This window comes from Coregonus clupeaformis, chromosome 29 (genome assembly GCF_020615455.1).
Source record: "Coregonus clupeaformis isolate EN_2021a chromosome 29, ASM2061545v1, whole genome shotgun sequence".
Taxonomy (NCBI): domain Eukaryota; kingdom Metazoa; phylum Chordata; class Actinopteri; order Salmoniformes; family Salmonidae; genus Coregonus; species Coregonus clupeaformis.
The window spans coordinates 61,467,717-61,487,840 of record NC_059220.1 but is presented as its reverse complement, the minus strand read 5'-3'; the positions used below and the strand labels follow the sequence as shown (position 1 = coordinate 61,487,840).

At 44.4% G+C, this 20,124-nt stretch overlaps 1 protein-coding gene across 1 annotated transcript in view; it reads right to left on the bottom strand.

The window, feature by feature from the left end:
• Positions 1-782: 782 nt before the first annotated feature.
• stx8 (syntaxin 8) overlaps positions 783-20,124 on the bottom strand; it is a 49,243-nt gene continuing 29,901 nt past the window's right edge. Inside the window, 2 exon segments of the mRNA XM_045209260.1 lie at positions 783-3,771; positions 10,005-10,106. Of these exon segments, the coding sequence (XP_045065195.1) occupies positions 3,707-3,771; positions 10,005-10,106 (167 nt within the window). The 3' untranslated portion in view covers positions 783-3,706.

Here is a 20,124-nt window from a genome sequence, read left to right as displayed (position 1 = left end):
CCATGGGTGGGCCTGGGAGGGCATAGGCTCATCCACTTGGGAGCCAGGCCCACCCACTGCGGAGCCAGGCCCAGCCAATCAGAATGAGTTTTTCCCCACAAAAGTGCTTTATTACAGACAGAAATACTCCTCAGTTTCATCAGCTGTCCGGGTGGCTGGTCTCAGACGTTCCCACAGGTGAAAAAGACAGATGTGGAGGTCCTGGGCTACGGTTATGAGGCCGGTTGTACGTACTGCCAAATTCTCTAAAACAACGTTGGAGGCAGCTTATGGTAGAGAAATGAACATTCAATTCTCTGGCAACAGCTCTGGTGGACATTCCTGCAGTCAGCATGGCAATTGCACGCTCCCTCAAAAGTTGAGACATTTGTGGCATTGTGTTGTGTGACAAAACTGCACATTTTAGAGTGGCCTTTTATTGTCCCCAGCACAAGGTGCACCTGTGTCATGATCATGCTTTTTAATTGGCTTCTTGATATGCCACACCTGACAGGTGGATGGATTATATTGGCAAAGGAGAAATGCTCACTGACAGGGATGTAAACAAATTTGTGCACACAATTTGTGAGAAATAAGCTTTTTGTGCATATGGATCATTTCTGGGATCTTTTATTTCAGCTCATAAAACGCTTTACATGTTGCGTTTATATTTTTGTTCAGTATATATTTAATGATCGAGTCATTTAGGAGCCAGTCCTTCCTTCTAAGAGACATAAAGCAGTGTGGTTCTTCCCCATAATGCCCAGATTTAGTATACAGATGTTTTAAAAAATATATATATATATTGAAGGTGTACATTTATGAAATATGAATTCACATTACTATTATTATACAGTACACATGCTTTACACAAAGCCAAAAGGAAACATTTGCAATGTTGTAATTGATACCTTATCATACCTAAGGTTTCAAATAGTTAACGTTAACCAAGCAGTGAGATATTGGTACATATTGAATTGAAAGCGTTACAATGTACATATTTATATGACCTCTCCCTAGGAACAATATTTCCTAATACTGTAGGCTATTCACCAATCTGCACAGAATTGTTTCTGTGTTGTATTAAATTCACCATATTTTGGATGCCAAGAAGTCTACATGCCCAACAATAATTATTACCTCTTTTTGTATGTAAAATGTAAGTACAAAAAAAATCACAATATGTAAAGCATTTGGAATTGAAACAAGTCTCTTCCCCAAGGTACTAAAAAAGGGGTTGGCAGTCAACAATAATAAATCTGTATAGGTAGTATTTTTATGTGAAAATTATCTAGATAATAAACCTATTATTAACTTCAATTTATTGATTGTAGATTTTAGAAAGCAAAGAGAATGGACAGAGTGCACACCTAAGAACAGTATTTATTTTCTTGTTGTATTGAGGCAACAGAAATTTAAGAGTGCAGTTTTCCTCTTTGACGGACAGTGATCTGTTCCAAACATTATTACACAAACATTGTTAGAAGTCATCTCTCTAAATTCTTGCTTCATACCCCTTCTCCCCCCACTTAACCGTCCATAGACCTCACCCTTGTGCATAAGATATACATGTTACATGCTGGACTGCCTGTCACTCTTGAGTTCTTGAAAATTCTGTCTTGAATGGTGTACGGCATCCATATTAAGCAAGTCGTCAGATTTCAGGCTAAAACTGTCAGTGGTCTTCCTAATATGGAATTCCTAATATGGATGCCGTAGCGGCAGCAATTCAACAGCTGCAGACATTCTTCAATGTCTCTTACAAGGCTGTCAAATTAATTAAGTTCAGAACGATTCGCTGAGGGCGAAATGAGGACTAGGAGGAAAAATCATGTAATTCAATCACCTGATTATCCACAAATGAATTCAGACCACATCTTTATTTTATTTTAAACCAAATCAGATGTACATTGAGGGTCTGATTGCCAGCATCTGTGTTCCATACCGTTTCTCTCTGTGTACAGATCAGTCATATAAATACATATGCTTTGTGCTGGTGTCTCCTTACAAAGATCAAATATACAGATGACATATTACACGTATTTATACATATATTTACATGTTACTTTCTTTCATCGTTATATTCATACTCGCGACATTACATGTAAATGTATTTCTGTTTGGCACAAAATATATAATCAAACCTCGATCGTTTTTTCCATTCTGTCTCTGTATCACCATGATGTACATTTTTGATCAGTTTTCCAAGCAATGGATTGACAATGACCTCCTCTTTGATCAAATATGACTACCCGCAGACCTGTCAAAACGTTGCTTTTGTTAATACTTTTTAATTGTAAATGTTGTTTAGCTGTGTTGGCCATTGCGAAACCTTTTTTGCGATGTTGTTTTACGATGCGTACTAATATATTATGGTTACTATATATGGATATATTTAATGACACGAGACGTGGATTTTATTCCGGTTTTTTTTGCCTTTTTTTACTTGTTTGTGGTTGTTTAGATGGTTGTGATTTTAAGAAGGAAACATTAACTACTGAACACTAAGCTGGTAGAACTAAATCCAGAATTCAGTTGAAATAAACTCCTGTTAAGTCGCCACTAGTGTGACTCTTTCTTTTTCTTTGATGCCTTTCTTCTCTATCAACTTCAATCATTGGCTGATGAAGTGCTTAATGTCTGCTTTGGATCTCTGAAGCCAGAGTCTTGGGCGTAACACACTTCTATCAACAGCTCCATGTGTGACTTAGGGCAGTACAGTAGAGGGCTAAGCATGCTGGGTGTAGATCGAATAGCTTTAGACGACCAAGCTCGGACCAGTAGTGGGATAGCTGTACTGTTCACACGGACGCAAGCACGCATCTCTCAACCTTTTGCAGCATTTGCAAGGCTTTTAAATTGACATAGTGGAAGAATGCAGAGTATGGTATACATACAGTACATTATCCTTAGTAGATTACCAATATTATATAACATGATTGCAGTCTACCTGTAAATCCAGAGAACTAATAGCTACATTCTTTACACCAAGGAGTCCATGGACTGTGCTGTTAACTGTAAATGTTGTTTATTAGAAATCACAAGGTTGCATTAAGCTGAACTGATTCACATCAAGAAAATAAAACAGTACTGTTAAAAAGTGACACAGTCATATGTGTTACATGTTCTGGCTGGCATTATCCTATAAACATGATAAAATCCCAAGACAAATGATACCATTAGAACTGCTAGCGGGTAAATATAATCATAATAATCATAGATATGTGCGAGTGAATTGCTAAGCTAGCGGAATTAGCGACCCGGAACCCCGGACCTCTCAGCCCACAGACAGAATTATGAAAGAAAAAGTCCCCCCATGGGAGGTCCTACTGTAGGGTCAGTGCTACCCTTTACCCAACCAACACCCATGTAAGAAAATAAAACATTGTTGCTGGTTGAGGTACAGTAGTGTACAGTACACTCAGTTTTCATACACGGGGCACGAGGAGAGGACATACAGAGGGAGGGAGAAGAGGGCTTGGTAGCTCTGGGGAGAGATGTATCAAGCGTCTCAGTGTATTAGAGCTGATCTAGAATCAGGTCTGCCTTGTCTATGTAATTTTATTCCATGGGATCTAAAAGGCAAACCTGGTCCTAAATCAGCACGCTTGATACATACCTACATAAGTGCCTCTGCACCTCGTCTCCCCTGTAGGCTCTCTATGCAGTCTCAGTAGGTAATCCGACAGACGGTGCGACGTCCAAAACGCTCCCCTCAGCCTCTTCGTTAGGTGGGCCACACAGCAACCACCACTATAGCAATGAGTAGGAGCACGATCACCACCAGCATCCCTGCAACAAGAATAGAAACACACACAAAGGATAAGTAGGAGGGCGACTCGACAGAAATTCAAAAAATTAAAAGAATGTTGCTTTACTAAGTGTACCTAATACATAGTAGTTACAGCACAGACAGGTACAGTACATAATAGTTACATAGACAGGTACAATACATAATCGTTACATAGACGGGTACAGTACATAATCGTTACATAGACAGGGAATTCCACACATTGCCTAAATTCTTCTGGTCAGGCTAAGCTGGATAGCCAGAGACCAAAGGAATAGGTGGTGGAAACAATCAGTAGACTTGAAAAAGGTATGCCTAGGCCTTCTTCTAGTTAGCGCAGACCCTTGGCACTACCCACTTTTCTAAATCCTTGTTGAGCCCCAGTGCTTAGGCTACTGCCCTCGTATTACCTGCACATTTCCACCAAGATGACTTAATACAAGTTCACGTGCAATCTAGAATTGTGACAGGTTTATTGGCACAGATCACACTGCGGTGGGCATGTGTTTCGGATCTGACTTCACTGGAGAGAGAGGGTAATCAATGTTTTTCCACCAATGCTGTGGAGACAGAGGAGACCTGAAATATTATACTGTAGCTACCTCACACTTAATCAAATGCTTTTTACCCCACAGGACCTGAAAATGATCCAGACATTAGGCTAGCCACAGATCAAATTCAAGTTTTAATCAAGGCCAAGACAATATAGAAAAACTATTCAAAAGTTAAAGACCGACATTTATTATCAAGACTGTATGGATAGTTATTCTGTGCTTGCATTTTGGTTTGAATATTAGATGGCTAGCCTACAACCACCGTTCAATGGCTTTTCCAGTTGTCTTGGCTAGTCCATTGTCATCAAACCTACAGCTGTTTCAAATTCTGAAACCATTCTAAGGTGTTGGTAAGAATGAAAGGACTGGTGGATGCCTGGTGTCACGTGTCATGCCTCTCCACCGTGGTGAGCTTTCATGGCAGCTAGGGGGATTTCTCTCCCAACCTCATGCCACACATTACAGAAGATATGGAAAACGATCTCCAAGGGCACATTTAGCTACACTTTCCTCTCGCTCTCCCTCTCGTATTTCTCCTTGAACGGCATCACCATCGGGTGAAGATTTCAAACAACTGCATCCCGGAGAATCTGATGGCTTGATGGCTGTCGACAGTCTCTCGCTGACTCAAGTTGTCCATGGTTTTTTTGCATGGGGGCCGGTAATTTCCCTCCCTGCCTTTTCACTTTTGGTTTACATTTCTTTCATACTTTGGCTTTCTCGTCGTGCATTCTACTCAGCAGCGTAATTGCAGTCTGGTCCACAGGGAGAGATAGGGGGATGATGAACCATGCTGAACTAATTGCCTGGGTCGTAGTCAGAGTAGAACTCCTAATCTAGGATCAGGTCCCCCCCGTCCATGGAATCTTGTTCATTTTGATCTAAAGGCAAACCTGATCCTAGATCAGGTGTTCTTATGAGACGTAGAACTTGGCTAGGAAGCTTGGATGTGGCAAAGTCCAAAGGTCTGAGTGCCTCATTAGTTTGGTTGCAACACTTTCTCCTACTTCTAGGATTTCTTCATTGAATACAGTGGTCTGGCTACTGCAAGGATACACTACTAAAAAGTTCAAAACTGAGGGAAAGATCCCTCTGAGGGAAAGATCTCTGTCTCCGAGTTGAGTGAGGGAGATGCAGGCGCAACTTTGTGGCCATGCACATTCACCATACTCTACATCTAACCAATTCGTCCCACTCCTATTTTCACTTCTTCTCCTACGCACATTTTAAGTCAAACTTTCAATAAAACAGCCCTGTCTGAAGCCTAGCATGTTAGTCTTCCACCTCTCAGAATGATCATTGGTCGAGACAGGACCTCCCCACTTGATAACTTACACATGTGCGCAGGGCAGCAACAATATAAACGTCAAGTGGGAACATTCCTCCCAACAGCCCTCATATGATGGCTCTTTAAACACCTCACACTTAGAGAAATATACACACACAAACTCCAGGCAATTAACTACCCTTCAGTGTGAAGGCTATAAAAACAGGATAGTTGACTGTCATCTTTAGATTCAGCTTGATAAACATTCTAAAGTCAAATTATGTTAGACATTCATGTACATCGTTGGATAATAATGTAATCTCTTCTTCTTCGATATGTCGCCTACCACCCAGTCACCCTACTAACCCTCCCTCCCCTTCTCTTTGGGACTGTCCCCGTCCCTCTAAGTAACTAAATAAGTTACTTACTCCTGACCCAGTCTCGACGAAGCAATGACAACAACCACATTTGCAGGCCAAATAGATTAGACTACGCTTCGCCATTGAAGCCAAGGGGTATGCAGTGCAGTCAGTCGGTCAAAGTGACCACCCAAGAGCTTTAGAGATGGGCAAAGTAAGTCTTTGGATACACCCCTTTTGAGCTTTTCTGACATATCATTAAGACAAATCCTAATTGGTGGAGAAAAGGGTAGGGAGGCGGGTGGAGGTTGTATTTCTGTCTCTGCCCTCCGCAACACACACACACCCACAAACACCTCTCCCGTTCTTGCCCTTTGCCTCTGGTTCATAGCTCTTTTTGGCTGCAAAAGACTCGGCTGACCTTTGATGAAGGGTCAAGTTTTATGTTAACATGGTTTGCGAGGTCATCACTTTTCTAATTGTAATCCTGTAGGGTTCTCACACCATGATAGATAGTTATCTTCCAGCAATTCTATTGTAATATGAATAAGTACACATTGATAAACATAATATTGAAGTAATATACCCTCAAATGAAAAACCTTCGCAAAGGAATAACAGATTTCATAGGGGCTGATCAAATCTGTTAGTTGTTTATGGAGTTTGAAAAATCAGCAGTAAAGTGACTGCTTTTTCAGATCTATTGTTTTATAACCCTCCAATCTTCCACTCTCACCAGCCAAAACCAAGTCATAAAGGTTGTGTAAGCATTTGTAAATGTGACAAACCATGAGCTCCAGGATCTGTTACTCCTCTAGGTCATGGTTTCAACACCATCATACGTGCCTCAAAACGACCTTGGAGTTTTAGTACAACCTTAGATTTGAATGGTTTGTTTCAGTATTTTTTGGTCCAACACTGAAATGAATGCTAGGGCATGGGAGACTAGTAAAATTATAATTTCGGCATTGGTAAAATTACATAAAAGTAATCAAAATGAGCCCTCAAAAGTATTTAAGGTTTACTTAACAGGCTTGAAGGGACTCATTGAACTGAAGTTAAATGCACCCTTTACCTACCTTCAATGACAACCCCTCGAAAGCCCTAACAATTCAGGCCCTACTTGAGATGCAAGCCACCTGCGGGATTCGAGTGTGTGTGAGTGTGAGTATGTGTGTGGGGTTTCCCTGCAGCCTCCCCAGGCCCATGGGATTAGTCCATTGGAGAGAGGGCGAGAGGTCTGCCCCCACATTGCCTGATGAGATGCTTAAGCCCTGGGAAACTCACACCACCCTCCTAGGGCCCTTTGGTGCTAAGGGGTAATCTTGCCTTTCTAATGCCACCTACCCCCCTCAAAACCTGTTCACTATCCCTTTCCCAGTAAAAGGAAGTGACTGTGAAAAGGAGGCTTTACTTTATTGGATTTTTTTTGGGGGCAGCGTTAACTTTCTCATTTTGCTCAAAGCTTAAACACTGTTTAAAAAGGCTAACCCCAAGTTAGCTTTAAAGCTTTAACATTGTTCTTGTCACCCATATATCCTGGTGAAGTCCACAACTGTGTTGTGGTCTGATTGTGGCTCTTCCTCAATGCACCATGAGACTGATGACTGAAGGACTTGTAATGTACCTGTATCTCAACTCTCTATATGCTTCAACAAGATCCAGGATGTTTCACAAGCCTGCCATGAGATCCAGTCATGCACCCGTTGCTGCAGGATGGATCCATGGCAGTATGTTATGCTATGTGGGACCTTCCTCCCTTCAGAGGAGAGATGACCCCTAACCATGTTCAGCCCGTGCTCATCCAGCTTTCAGCTTGCCAACTAAACACAAAGGTAGGACGGATTTTCCACAGTGTCCTCAGTCACTCATCTCTCTCTCCTTGTCTTGTCTCTGGCAGAAGGTCTAAGAGGTTGATTAAAGATTGACACACCTGCAAACAAAAGCCTCAGCTTTCATCAGTACACTTATTAGAAGTTGTGAATTTGCTGCAGGTAATTCATCTAAATGCTGCAATTCCTAACAGCCCAAATCCTAACAAGAGTAACATCTTTATGTTAAATCCTCAAGTTAAACACACATCTTAAGTAAGGATTCCGCCCCCAGTGTGTATAATCTGGGATGTTTCTTCTCTTACGAGAGAAAGTATGTCAAATATGCCCGTCTCCTTGTCAAAGCCAGTCTTTCCCACCTATTGGAAGGAAGACATAACACCCAAGCCTGGGCTTTGGATGAGCTGGGTTCCAAAAACAAATCAAGCCCAAGCTCAGGAATCATCAACACGCACCCAAGAACAAGAGGAGAAACCCTCCAAAAGACTTGTGGCATGTTCTATTTTCAATTCTTTCTTTGCACGAGACAAAGACAAGTGTCAAACAAACCAGGAGAAGAGAGGATGGAAAAAGGAGGAATGGAGCGGGTGGGGGGGATGGTCAGCGTTGGGGTGGTGGACGATTTTTCCATTCACGACACCCAAACAACCCCCCCACTCCACCTCTCACACTACACAGAATACATTAATACTGTTAAGCATTGGCACAGTAGAGGACAGAAGGGATAGGAAGAGAGAGGGAGAAAAGAACGAGAGAAAGCAGACAGATAGAAAAGACAGAGAGAACGATAGAGAGCGAGAGAGAGAGAGAGAGAGAGAGAGAGAGAAAAGAGACTCCTTGGTTAGCACAATGTGCCCAGTGACTCTAGTTCTGGGATCTTCAAACAAACCTTCTCTGGGTGTCATGGCGACTGGGCAGAAATGGCATCAACTGTTATATTAGCTGAGCCTTCATCGCATCCTCAGATCTTACTGTTGTATGACCGCGCCACTGTTCGCCTGTTAGTGGGGGCTCCTAGCGCAACAATGCGGCCATCGCCAAGGTGACGCGGACTGGCGTTTACAAGGCAAACATAGCTTGACTACGCCAACAAGCTTTGTCGCACATTCCCGGTCTCGCTGTACGGTAGCTAGCCTAGCTACCTCCCCGCTCTGGCATCTCTTTTTCCCAGCAGAGAGAAAGAAGCAGGGTGGCCATTGAGAGAGGAAAGCTGGGCTTTGTAAAGGCTAAAGTCCAAACAGCCGAGTTAAACAAATTAAAGGGGATTGGGGGGTAATGGTGAGGGCCCCCATTGACACAGCTTCACAGCTCCTCTTTAGCTCTGTAAACCACTGAACTCCATCAAAGACTGGTACCAAGAGAGGGTGGTGCTGACTTACTACACAACAGACTGGCTACTGGGAGTCCTTTGAAAATGGTACCAAGAAAGGCTTTTGACTTACTACAGAGTCTGTACTACAGCCTGGCTCTTGGAAGCCCCTTTCAGAGTGTAAGGGATTGGGGACAGGATCGGGGGACCTATGTGGGACTGTTTTCTATAACATAAAGTAGCAGATGTGATAGAGCCAATCCCCCCATCATTAACTGTGTGGTGTTTCGGTGCCAAATGTGCTCGTCGCCATCAATGTCGTTGCTTCTGGTCAATTAAGCAGCATTGAGTCTGCTTCTGGTGAGCACAGCAATGATATCGCTGAATGGAATACGATGGATGGTGCTTGAAAGGGTACCACTAGTCCACAAATCCACTGAGGGCCTTCAACTAGCTCCCTCATGAGATACAATTGTTTGGCATAGATTGAGATACCACATCCATGAAGGACACACCCTCTTATACTCCACATACTGTATAGGTGTGTTTTGGAGCTCATATTACTCTGGGAGAACCCAGCTTTAGAGGGTTTTTCACGATCTTTAACCATCATGAATGACTTACCTGGAGAGTAAAAGATTATAGGACCGAGACTCAATATAACACATAACTGAGTGCATTTAGAGTTTGGGTCTGGCTTTCCCATTACTGAAGGCCTGAAGGTCTATCCTCCCTTTACTAGGCCATTCACAGCACACTGAACTGTCCTGAGAGCTGCAGAAAGAGAAAAGGGAGAGGGACCGATGCTCGTAAATCTGGAAGAGAGACAGACGTATTACAGTTGGGTTACGAACACAGAGCAGATCAAATGGCCTTGCAGACCGCAGCGACCCCGGAGAAGGAAGGCGGGCTCACCGCAGGAAGCCGACTTAGTCTCCACCAGCTTAACCCTTCGTGTCTCGTTGCGGATCCGGTCATCCGTCTTGTCCACCAGGTGTGTGAGGTCATCGATGATTTCTAAGAGGGAAAGGGAGAAGTGACAAAGTTAGTTGGAACAATGCTTCAGTTCGATATCAGTTACAGTATATCTCAAAGACCACAAGAATTCAAAAAAGTATTTTTTTTTTAGATTTAAGAGCTCCAACAGTCCTGTGCTCTCGGCACTCGCTAATAAAATCACCCTTAATAGAAACGCTACAGACTTGGAAGGAAACAGAGCCTATATAGGGGCTGTTGGCAGCCTCAAAGAGCCCTCGAGACAAAAGACAAGAGCGATGGAGGGGGGAATGTGTGAAAGCACTCTTCTCCCTTTCAAAATCGTTCAGTTCTTCCTGAATCGACGCTGGCTTTAATCAGTGACTCTAGTGTGATTTAATGGCCGCTCGTGGAACAGACGCCGGCCGGGCGCTGCTGCAGTACAGTAGGACTTCCTGTCTTGAAGTCGTCCAGCTCGAGGCCTGTGATTCATAACGACGAGTTGCCGTGGTGACACGACAGCCACGGTAGCCCACAACTGCTGGAGACCACCCGAGACCACGACATAGGTCACTGCCATCCAACACTACAGCTCAGCAACATCCCAGCAGGCAAAACTGGTTGAGATGACGTCATAATGAATGTAAAACTGGTCATTTAAAAAAACGTCATTTCAACCAGTTTTGCTCCCTGGGGAATGCTGTGAGTATTTACATATTAAATCTCTTCACTCGCGGCAATAGCCTGTTTCTGTATGACATTGAGTAAACTGTGTTTCAGCGGCGAGAGCCTTTGAAAATGTTCCCACTGCTGTACTTGTCAACTCATAGGCGGAGTAAAACAATTACTCAACAATGAAACACAAACATGAAGAAATATGAGTGAAAAACTGTCAAAACAGCACGGCTCATTGCTCGAGTTCTACATTTAATTATTTATTGCTAAACAGAATCTAAATTATCCATTTCGTCTTTGGCGTTTGAGGGTACGTCTGTAGATCGAGCTGTGTGGCACTGGCTCGTCGTTTGTTCAATTCAAGCCTCGATGATAGGTCCTCTCCAGTCTCCAGCAAACCTTTGACAGAATAAAAAATGCTAGGGGCACGAACAGTGACGTGTTGTGGACTGATTTTTTTAAAACAAACTGAGGCTGAGGAGAAAAATACCAACTGAACTGACAGAAACTCTGTTCAAATATTACACATTTTGGCAAGTTGGAGGTTTTTCAGGAAAGGAAAGCAATGCTTTCACCTACAGGCCTCCTTTGGCTGCCAACTCAAACAAGCTGCTTTCTTATTTCGAGGAAACTACCTGTTGGCTGATGTCTGAGAAAGACAGACATGTCTAAGAGAGGGTTTTCTAGTAAGTTACAAAATTACTCCAATTTAATTTGCATCCGTCCTGTGTAACAGCAACTAGGCTAAATTATGAAATTCCCACGAGTGAGTTCGCAAGGTCATAATCAGAGTTTTCTTATCTCTAGATAAGTTGTCTTTCCTAGTTCGAGATGCCCCTTCGCCAGAAAGAAAAGATGTATCGGTAAGTGGCGTCATCAGTGTTTGACAAGGGAACCTGCTTTCGGCCCAACTCAGATAATTAAGTTCTGGATAATTTGGGTGAGGCGGGTCAGGCAGCGTCTGTTTTAAAGGGGCAAAGTGCGGCGGGGAAAGGAAAGGGGCGACGGAGAGACGTGAGACGGCCATGTGTAAAACATCTCCTGGGACATCCACCTCATCCTAGCATGAGGCAACAATTTACGAGCAGCGAAAGAGAGAGAAAGACACCAAGAGAGGGTCTTACAAGTTCGAGCAGCTACCCCTTGGGATAGGTACACAAAAAAACGAAACCACTCGCTTTCCCTCTGCGCTCCAGAGACATAATTCCCAATTTCCTAATGTAGCACGTTGCTCCGATACATGACAGCTGCTCCCCCTGGCTCGGACCGGGCCTATCAGCCACACCACAATACAGGGCCTGTTCCAAACCAAGGTTGTTTATTTTAAATGCTATTACACTGGATAAACCTCCAAACCCACAGTGTGGGAGAGAGCACAGAGTCGTAGGCTCATACTCACATAGTGATGTCATTTGCCCTGCTTGCAGTTTCCGGTGTACTCTAAGTGACGGCTTGCACAATGAGACCCCCACCCCCCTTCACATTGGGAAGTAGAGGAAGCCATCTTTCTACACTCTGAGCAGGCACCTAACGTTAGCATCAGAAACAGCGGAACGTGTGCTGAGGTCTGCAAATCACCGCCCTGTCCCACACCCCCTTACTAAACCCCATCTCCCCCCGGTCGTCAAGGACAAAGAATGGTAAACACGCTGGTCGAACAGAGCCTTTTGTCTGGATGTCAGTGATCAGGCTCTCTTTAGAATACAGCCCACGGTCAAGGCGAGGCATTATTGCTAAGAGTCTGTTAGACAGTATCTCACTTTGAGAATTCAGGAGTAATACATGAGACAGAACACACACAGTCACACATACTCACACTGAAGCTTCTTAACTTAAATGGGGAAAAAGTTGGCTGACACTGCTGTTTGTGTCTAGTTTACTATTCAGTGCACAGCACATCAACAAGTCTAATGAATGGATTTCTCCACCAACACATCCCCACAGACACATACCAATGTTAAAGCCTATCAGATTAACCTAAAACAGCAATCTAACAGACGGAAAAACTCCAATCAAAGACTTTAAAAAATGCTGATAAATGTGCCTTCGATATTCCACCTTTTTTAAATGAAGGGACAAGTGATTGCAAGTCGGATGAAGAGTACATTGGGGGAAAAAACAAGAATAGTTTCCTTAACAATTAAGACAACTTCGGTCGTTCTTCCTTCACTGAGGAAAGAGACATGAATCTATCAGCATCATAATATACACTTAAGTAACTAACTACACTTTTCTTAATTACTCTACGCAAAGATATCTATGTCCTTGCTCCAACGTTCCCCAATAAAATGCAAGAGGCAATTAGCAAGTTCTTAATGGATACCGACTGTTTCCATTGTCACGTCATTTGTTTTGCTAGAAACACAATTAAAAACTCCAGGCGCAGTCGCTTGGGGGAAAGACCGGGTGGCTGGTTGTTCTTCAGCCAACAGACAGAGACAGCAGTGCTGTTGAGATTACACGGATGCGTCGACTGACAGGCCAAGTTCACAGCCCTGTAATGGAAAAAAGAAGCAACTTTCCTTCCCGAACACCAAAATAAACAGCGTAATCCTGTCTCTTCCAGAAGGGTACACGCCATCGTCACCTTGCATTCCTCTCTTTCTATCGCTCTTTCTCTCTCAACTACATTCAAAGAAAGGAAAGCACCGTCACATTAGTTTTATTTGCTTTCAGGTTGCATTATTTGCCTAGTCTTCTCTGTCTGTCCTTTGTACAGGTTGCAGAGGTGGAAAGGTGTGTAGGCATGTGAGTGACGTCATTTGACACGGCAATTCCCCAACCACACTGGTGCACCGTAGAACAACGGCCGTTGCTTCTGACGAAACATGACGCCGCCGAAGTCTCTGGAACTGGAAGACACCAATAGGACACAGATGTTGTTCTGCAATGACGTCACCCACATCTTTACTCTCTCCTCCGCGGCCGACTAGACTGCGCCATCTCAGAGTCCCATCATTTCCTGTCCAAGACAATTACACTGCTTCTCTAAACAATGTTTCTGATTGCCTTTAGATCCAATGCCAGCTTCCAGCTTCCTGTCTCAAGACACAATAGTTAACAGGTTCATTTCCATCCCTGTTGGATCGTCATCTGGATGGAGAGACTGAGAGACTTCCTCTCCTCTGTACATAGGGAATGGTGATTTGTTTTGTGTCATACATTCTAGGATGAACGCCTTAGTTTCAGTATTGGACGGCCAATTGTTTTGGGAGGTCAAAGCAGCAGAAATCCCTTTGAGGAATAGTGTTTGTCATGGACAATGTTCTCCTTCCGTGTCCTGTCACTGGCTCTGACAATGAGATGTTCATCTCAGAAGACACAGAGCAGAAGACTCACATCATTCTCCATTTCCTTGTCTGGCGTCTCAAATCATGTGTCACGCCTGCAAACAAACATAGGTCCAACATTACCGGTTCTTGCTCATCCAGATCCAAGATCCAAGTTTATTACACAACTGTAAGCAGAGAAGTACTTAAGGTCCGGTACTAACAGAAGCAAGGAGGCCATTTGGGAGCAAAGGAGCAGAGCTGGGGCCTTGGCGTGGGCGCCAGTTACGAAATGGAGTGGAGTTCGTCAAGGGGCAGGAAGTGCAACTGAATGAGGCATTGGTTCAGGTACTGGGGTCTGTCAATGCGGCGTCCTGGGAGGGATTTCCTCCTAGTCTCACCCTCCACAGGATGTGGTGTTGGGCCGCAGGCCAATAGGAATCCAGTACCGCCAGCAGGAGCTGTCACGGCAGAGTGTGTAGAGGAGGCAAAGCAGCAGTCCTAGGCTCCATGTCCTCTCTCTCTCTCTCAAGCTTTCTCTCTTTCTGCACTGTGGAGAGTAGCACAAGCCCCCACCGCAGACCCTGTCTCTTGTAGGCTATTACAGCAGGTCTCAGATCACTAACATCAGCCCTACACAAAACAAAGGGCAATGTCGCTATTCGAGCGTGTTGGAATCCGAGATGAATGAGAGGGGACTTACTCCCTCCCCAACCTCCTTCATATCCCTCCAAACACCCAACTTGCTGACTCATTTGTACTGGGTTTGCTGTTGCGGCTTTGGGGCACCATTCTAAACAGTGACACCCCACTGGCTCCAGGACACGCTGTATTAACTGTGTGTGTTATTGTAGGATGCCTTCCCAATCCGATGGCCTGGGCACAGAGAGAAAGAGAGAGAGCGAGAGAGCTGCTTGTTTTTCAAACACAAACCGACTTGGCAGGCACTCATTTCGTTGCACTTACCCGAGTGATTTCTCCTGAGGATATGACAGGCAGAGCGCTCCACTCTACACTCTGAGTCCTGGGCCCGTGTAGCTAGTTACCCACCACAACTGTTACCAATTGGCCCCAATGTAGGGAGGAGAGGTCCCTGGTTGCCAAGCAAAACACAACACTCCTCTGTCGTTACTGGAACTTCACTTGGTGCACATTGTGTACCCAGCACTCCGTTTGGATGATACACTGTAGTGCCGGGCAATTACAGTATTTACAAGAAGTTGTGCCTTTTTTTGTCCTCTTTTTCTTCTTTGACTTTTCCCCCGCCTCGATGCGCATTGTAAACAAACGCACCCGAGGGGCTGCTGAGTGAGGATTAGTAAGGGCTGCACTCACAGCTCTGAGCTTTATGACTTTATAAACTGACAGCGAAACCCGGAGAGAGCAACGCTGAGCTGTGGCCAATAATGTGGAGAAAAAAACTCAAAACGAGCCATTTCGGTCTCAATAAGAAGGACTTGGGTAAAGAAACAGTGCAGAAAATGTGTTTTGGCCAATCTGACATGTGGGAAGTAGAATAAATAAACAACGGCACTTTCTTCTCCTAACAACCATCTATCGTAGCTAGTAAAAAAAGTAGCTGTCCGTTTATTTGTTCATAATGGAGTGTCTATCGAGGTTTACAAGAGTACTTGCTGATGGCAAGTTAATGCCTTGATTTCTGAACTGGATCCAAAACCAACAACATGCCAAGACATTTGTATTCATGATGAACAAATGCGACCACAAAAATCAACAATAAACACTACATTTGGCCTGTTAGCGTTGCTTGTCCAATGATTTATAAAGGGTTTGTAAAGCCTCTAAGGCTCTTCGAAGCTGAAAAGTGTGTGTAGAATGGACTGCTTAACACAACACACAAACGAGAGGGGATCGATTGGCCTTTACCAAGGCATTGACAAATGGCACCTTAGGCCACCATGAAATAGCTTGCCATGAGGTCGAAGATATTTGTGAGAGTATGTGTGAATGCATGTGTGTGTGTCTGTGTGTCTCTTCCTCCTATGTGTGTCAGTCATTGTCTGTAAGCAATAACACACTCGCCAGGAGCTTTTTGGAGCTGAAGTATCTCCACGCGTTTCCTCCCAACATCTGGTCTTCTGAAGTGCCTCAGCACATGTGCATAGATTAGTCTCACCGCAGGGTTGGAATTGCCCCTGCCTCTATGAATCCACTGCCCTCCACCGAGCACGACGGGCTCCAGCACCATTTACCCCTATTTACCCAGAAGATTCATCGTCAGCCGTCACGCGAACACCCAAAATAGATGTCAGGTTGATCGATGACTCTGTTTAAGGTGGAACCTCCACTAGAAAGAATGCACTTCAAAGAGCAGCCATAGACATCCCCATCACTGTGCCTTTCACTTTGTCTGTCTGGTGTTAGCGAAACAGGAAGTCAGGTGAATTACAGAAGTGGTTCTCAAACCTCTCTTCAGGGTCCCCCAGACGTTTCACAATTTTGTTTTAGCCCTGAATTAGCTCACCTGACTCACTTAGTCAAGAGCTTGATAATGAGTTGACAAGTTGAATCAGGTGTGCTAGCTCTGGAATAGATGAAATACATGGAAATGCTAGGGGGTCCCCGAGGAGAGGTTAGAGACCCACTGAATTAGGGAGTCCAGAAAAGGGCAGTAAACAGGACGTTGCCTGGTTTGACCACATTGTAGAATGACTAGGTGAGGGGCTTATGAGCACTTGGAAAGACTACATCTGTCATGTTGTATTATCATGTCATTCTGCTGTGGCTCTCTGGGGGTGAATCCCCAATGGAACGTGCAAATCTGAACCATGTGGAGAGTGAAAATACATTGAGCATTTTTCAGGTAAACGCCAAACCTCCCGTGCCTAACATCGATGTTCTTGGAGCCTCATGGACGTTCTTGGAAATCATCTCAAGGGACATAAAAATGTAAATGATGCCTCTTTAAAAAGAGCAAAAACCCAAAGCTCAAGTCAGGCACACAGCGGAAGTATACTGTTACAGTGGGCAGGTTCTCAGAACCAAACCTAGGTCTTTCATACCCACCAGGGCACAGCCATTCAGGATATTGCTTCAGAGGGTTGCCAGATTCCAGATGTCATCCAGCATCTCCCCATCATGGCCAGGTGCCACTGAACAATGAGAGTGTGATGAGCATGAGGGTGCCAGCAGAAGAACGGCCCAGAAGCACGGGACTCATGTAAGGGGAACAATCATGGGCACGGACCCACAAAACCACACATCACACTTTATTACCAAGACCTTGGAGGAGGAGGTAACACATTGAAATGGGAGAACATTTCACTTTTGCCTCCAAAGGCTCAGATTAGACCATGGTGCTGGCAACACCAGGGTTGTGGGTTCTTGCAAGAGCCACATCAACTAAGAAATTGGTTGACAGTTCTGTAAATCGTTTTGCTAAATGACCATGCTATTATCGTTATTAGGGAAAAGCGGAAGAGTACAAACAGGAAACACAATCACTGGACCGATTTCAGATTTCAGAGGGCACAGACGCAGTAAGCATTAGGTAGTTTCCAGGATCTAGCATCATCTCGCTGGCCTGGCACAGCAGTACTGTAAAAACAGCCTGTAGGTGTTGTCAATGTGAGTGTGCTGTGTAAACACCACCCGCGGAGACTGTATGTTTCTCACCCACAAAACAAAATCTGGACTAAGTTATTCTGAACCCCTGTGGAGCTGAGCTGAGCTTCCCGTGTCTGACTGACTGCTAAGGGTTATAGCGGGACTTTGATGTGCAGCCAGGGCCCGTTTAACCCGGAACACACACACAACATTCTGCCAGGACCCTTGTCTGGGTCCAGAGTGAGGAGTAACCACATCCATAATAACGCCAAGTCCCTCCCTGTCCATTGACAGTGGAGGAGGAATAGAGAGGAATGACATGTCTCAAACAGAACACTATGATGGAGACATGTTATTATGGAAAACTGATTCCACCGCCAGCTGTTGTTTAGCCACTCAGAGTGCAGGAATGTGTAACAAGAGACAGTTTTGGTATTGAGTATTAAAAAAGTAGACAAAGAAGACAAATCTGAGACTGACTCATGTGAAGAGAGGCCTGAGTCAGTGACATCTATGAGCTGAGTAAGACATTAGGGGGCAAAGGGGTAAGGTCAACAGGATGTACTTCCTAGCGGGCCAATCTGGTTGAAAAGACGTCACTGTAACCAGTTTACAACCAGAATCTAGCGTCGTTTTGCATGCTGGTTGCCTTTAGCATGACTGCCCTTTAGAATGGTTCCTTCCATGTCACAGGGCTCCAAGTACCAGTAAGTTACCACAGTGCATCTGAAATCTGCTGCTGATCTATGCTGTGAACTGGGTTCAAAGTTTTGATTGGATCTGAAGAACTCTATAACACCTCTGATAGGGGTGATATCATTGGCTTGTAAAAGTTCCATAGCACTTCATAGAAAGACTAAAATAACAGCAAGCAGGTGAAATAATTAAGTCACCTTCAAACATACACAACAAGTTATTTTCTCTTCTGAAAGCTTCCCTGAAGCTATTTTGATTTATAAGTGTATTTACTTTAATGTATGATAACATTATAAACTGTGGGTTAGAGAGAGAGAACAGAGAGAGAGAGAGAGGTGGGGATACTATTGTGGTCCAAGTCCCCCTATTAAAATGGAAAAAACCCATTGGGCGGTGGGAGGGCTATTTGTGCTGTTGTAGCTCACGCCAGAATAAATGTTTGGGCACAGTGTTCCTGAAAAAACATCCATACAGGAAAAAGATCCCCCCCATGTAGCTTCTGGACACCAAGGAAGGCATTTCACCACCAATACATGCTGCAAGCGTACGCACACGCAAACGGATTCACGCACATACGGGCACGTGCTCGCGCACACACACGCTCATGTACTGAACATACATAAGAGCAACCTATCTAAATGCCATCACATTACGTACACAGGAAAACTAAGTGAAAAGAAGAGGGGTTTTGGGGAATATTATGCTGCAATCGTCTCCACAGCTGCGAGTGCAGATGCTGTATAATTACAGAATGCACTCACCGCTGATGAGGAACATGAGTAGGTGGTGATCGCTTACAGACAGGGAAACCTCCTCTGAGGTACAAAATAAAATTAACAAACCTTAATTGACATTTTACGACTTTCCCTCCTCCCAAAACCTCCCTTCAAATCCACAACCCAGTCCCCACATAAGAGTCTCTGAAAGTGAAAACCTCCCATTTCATCATCAAGACCGTCTCAGCTGTCATCTCCTCTACTGCCCACTGGTGGAGAGGTAGCTGAATTACAGTGTACTGTACCGCACAGGGCAGCAGCCAACCAACACAATGACCAGACAGTGTCCTCAATGCACTGACGTGGGATGTGTTGTTACAGGTTCTTGTTTTTGTGTTCAAGACGCCTCTGTAAAGATAACATATCGTTAAGTTGTGACTGAAAGGTCAAAAAGGTAGTATGTACAAGGCTGATGTTCCTTCATTTATGGCCTTGGCTGGCAGAGAGCCATAGAAACAGAAGCTGCAATAGGGAGGGAGCGGTATGATGTCGAGATCTATCTGTATCTGTCTGGACTCTGTCCTCTGCCCCAGCAGGTATCAGCTACCATCCACACGCCAGTCAGTGCATGAACCGGCTGGGAAGACAACTCTAGATCATTCACCTTGTGTCTACTCTCCTTCCCCCTGATAACAGAACACAGACATGTAGGTACAGTAACACAGTGGGGTTCCTTTGCTCTCCCACAACATTTAACTTTGTGTCTTTTAACACGAGTGAACACAAACACTTATAAACTTTGATTGCGTGGATCATAGCGCAATATACACTGAGTGTACAAAACATTAGGAACACCTTCCTAATATTGAGTTGCACCCAATTTTGCCCTCAGAATAGGCTCGATTTGTCGGGGCATGGACTCTACAAGGTGTTGAAAGCGTTCTACAGGGATGCTGGCCCATGTTGACTCCAATGCTTCCCATAGTTGTGTCAAGTTGGCTGGATGTCCTTTGGGTGGTGGACCATTCTTGATACACACGGGAATCTGTTGAGTGTGAAAAACCCAGCAGTGTTGCAGTTCTTGACACACTCAAACCAGAGGGCCTGGCACCTACTACCATACCCCGTTCAAAGGTA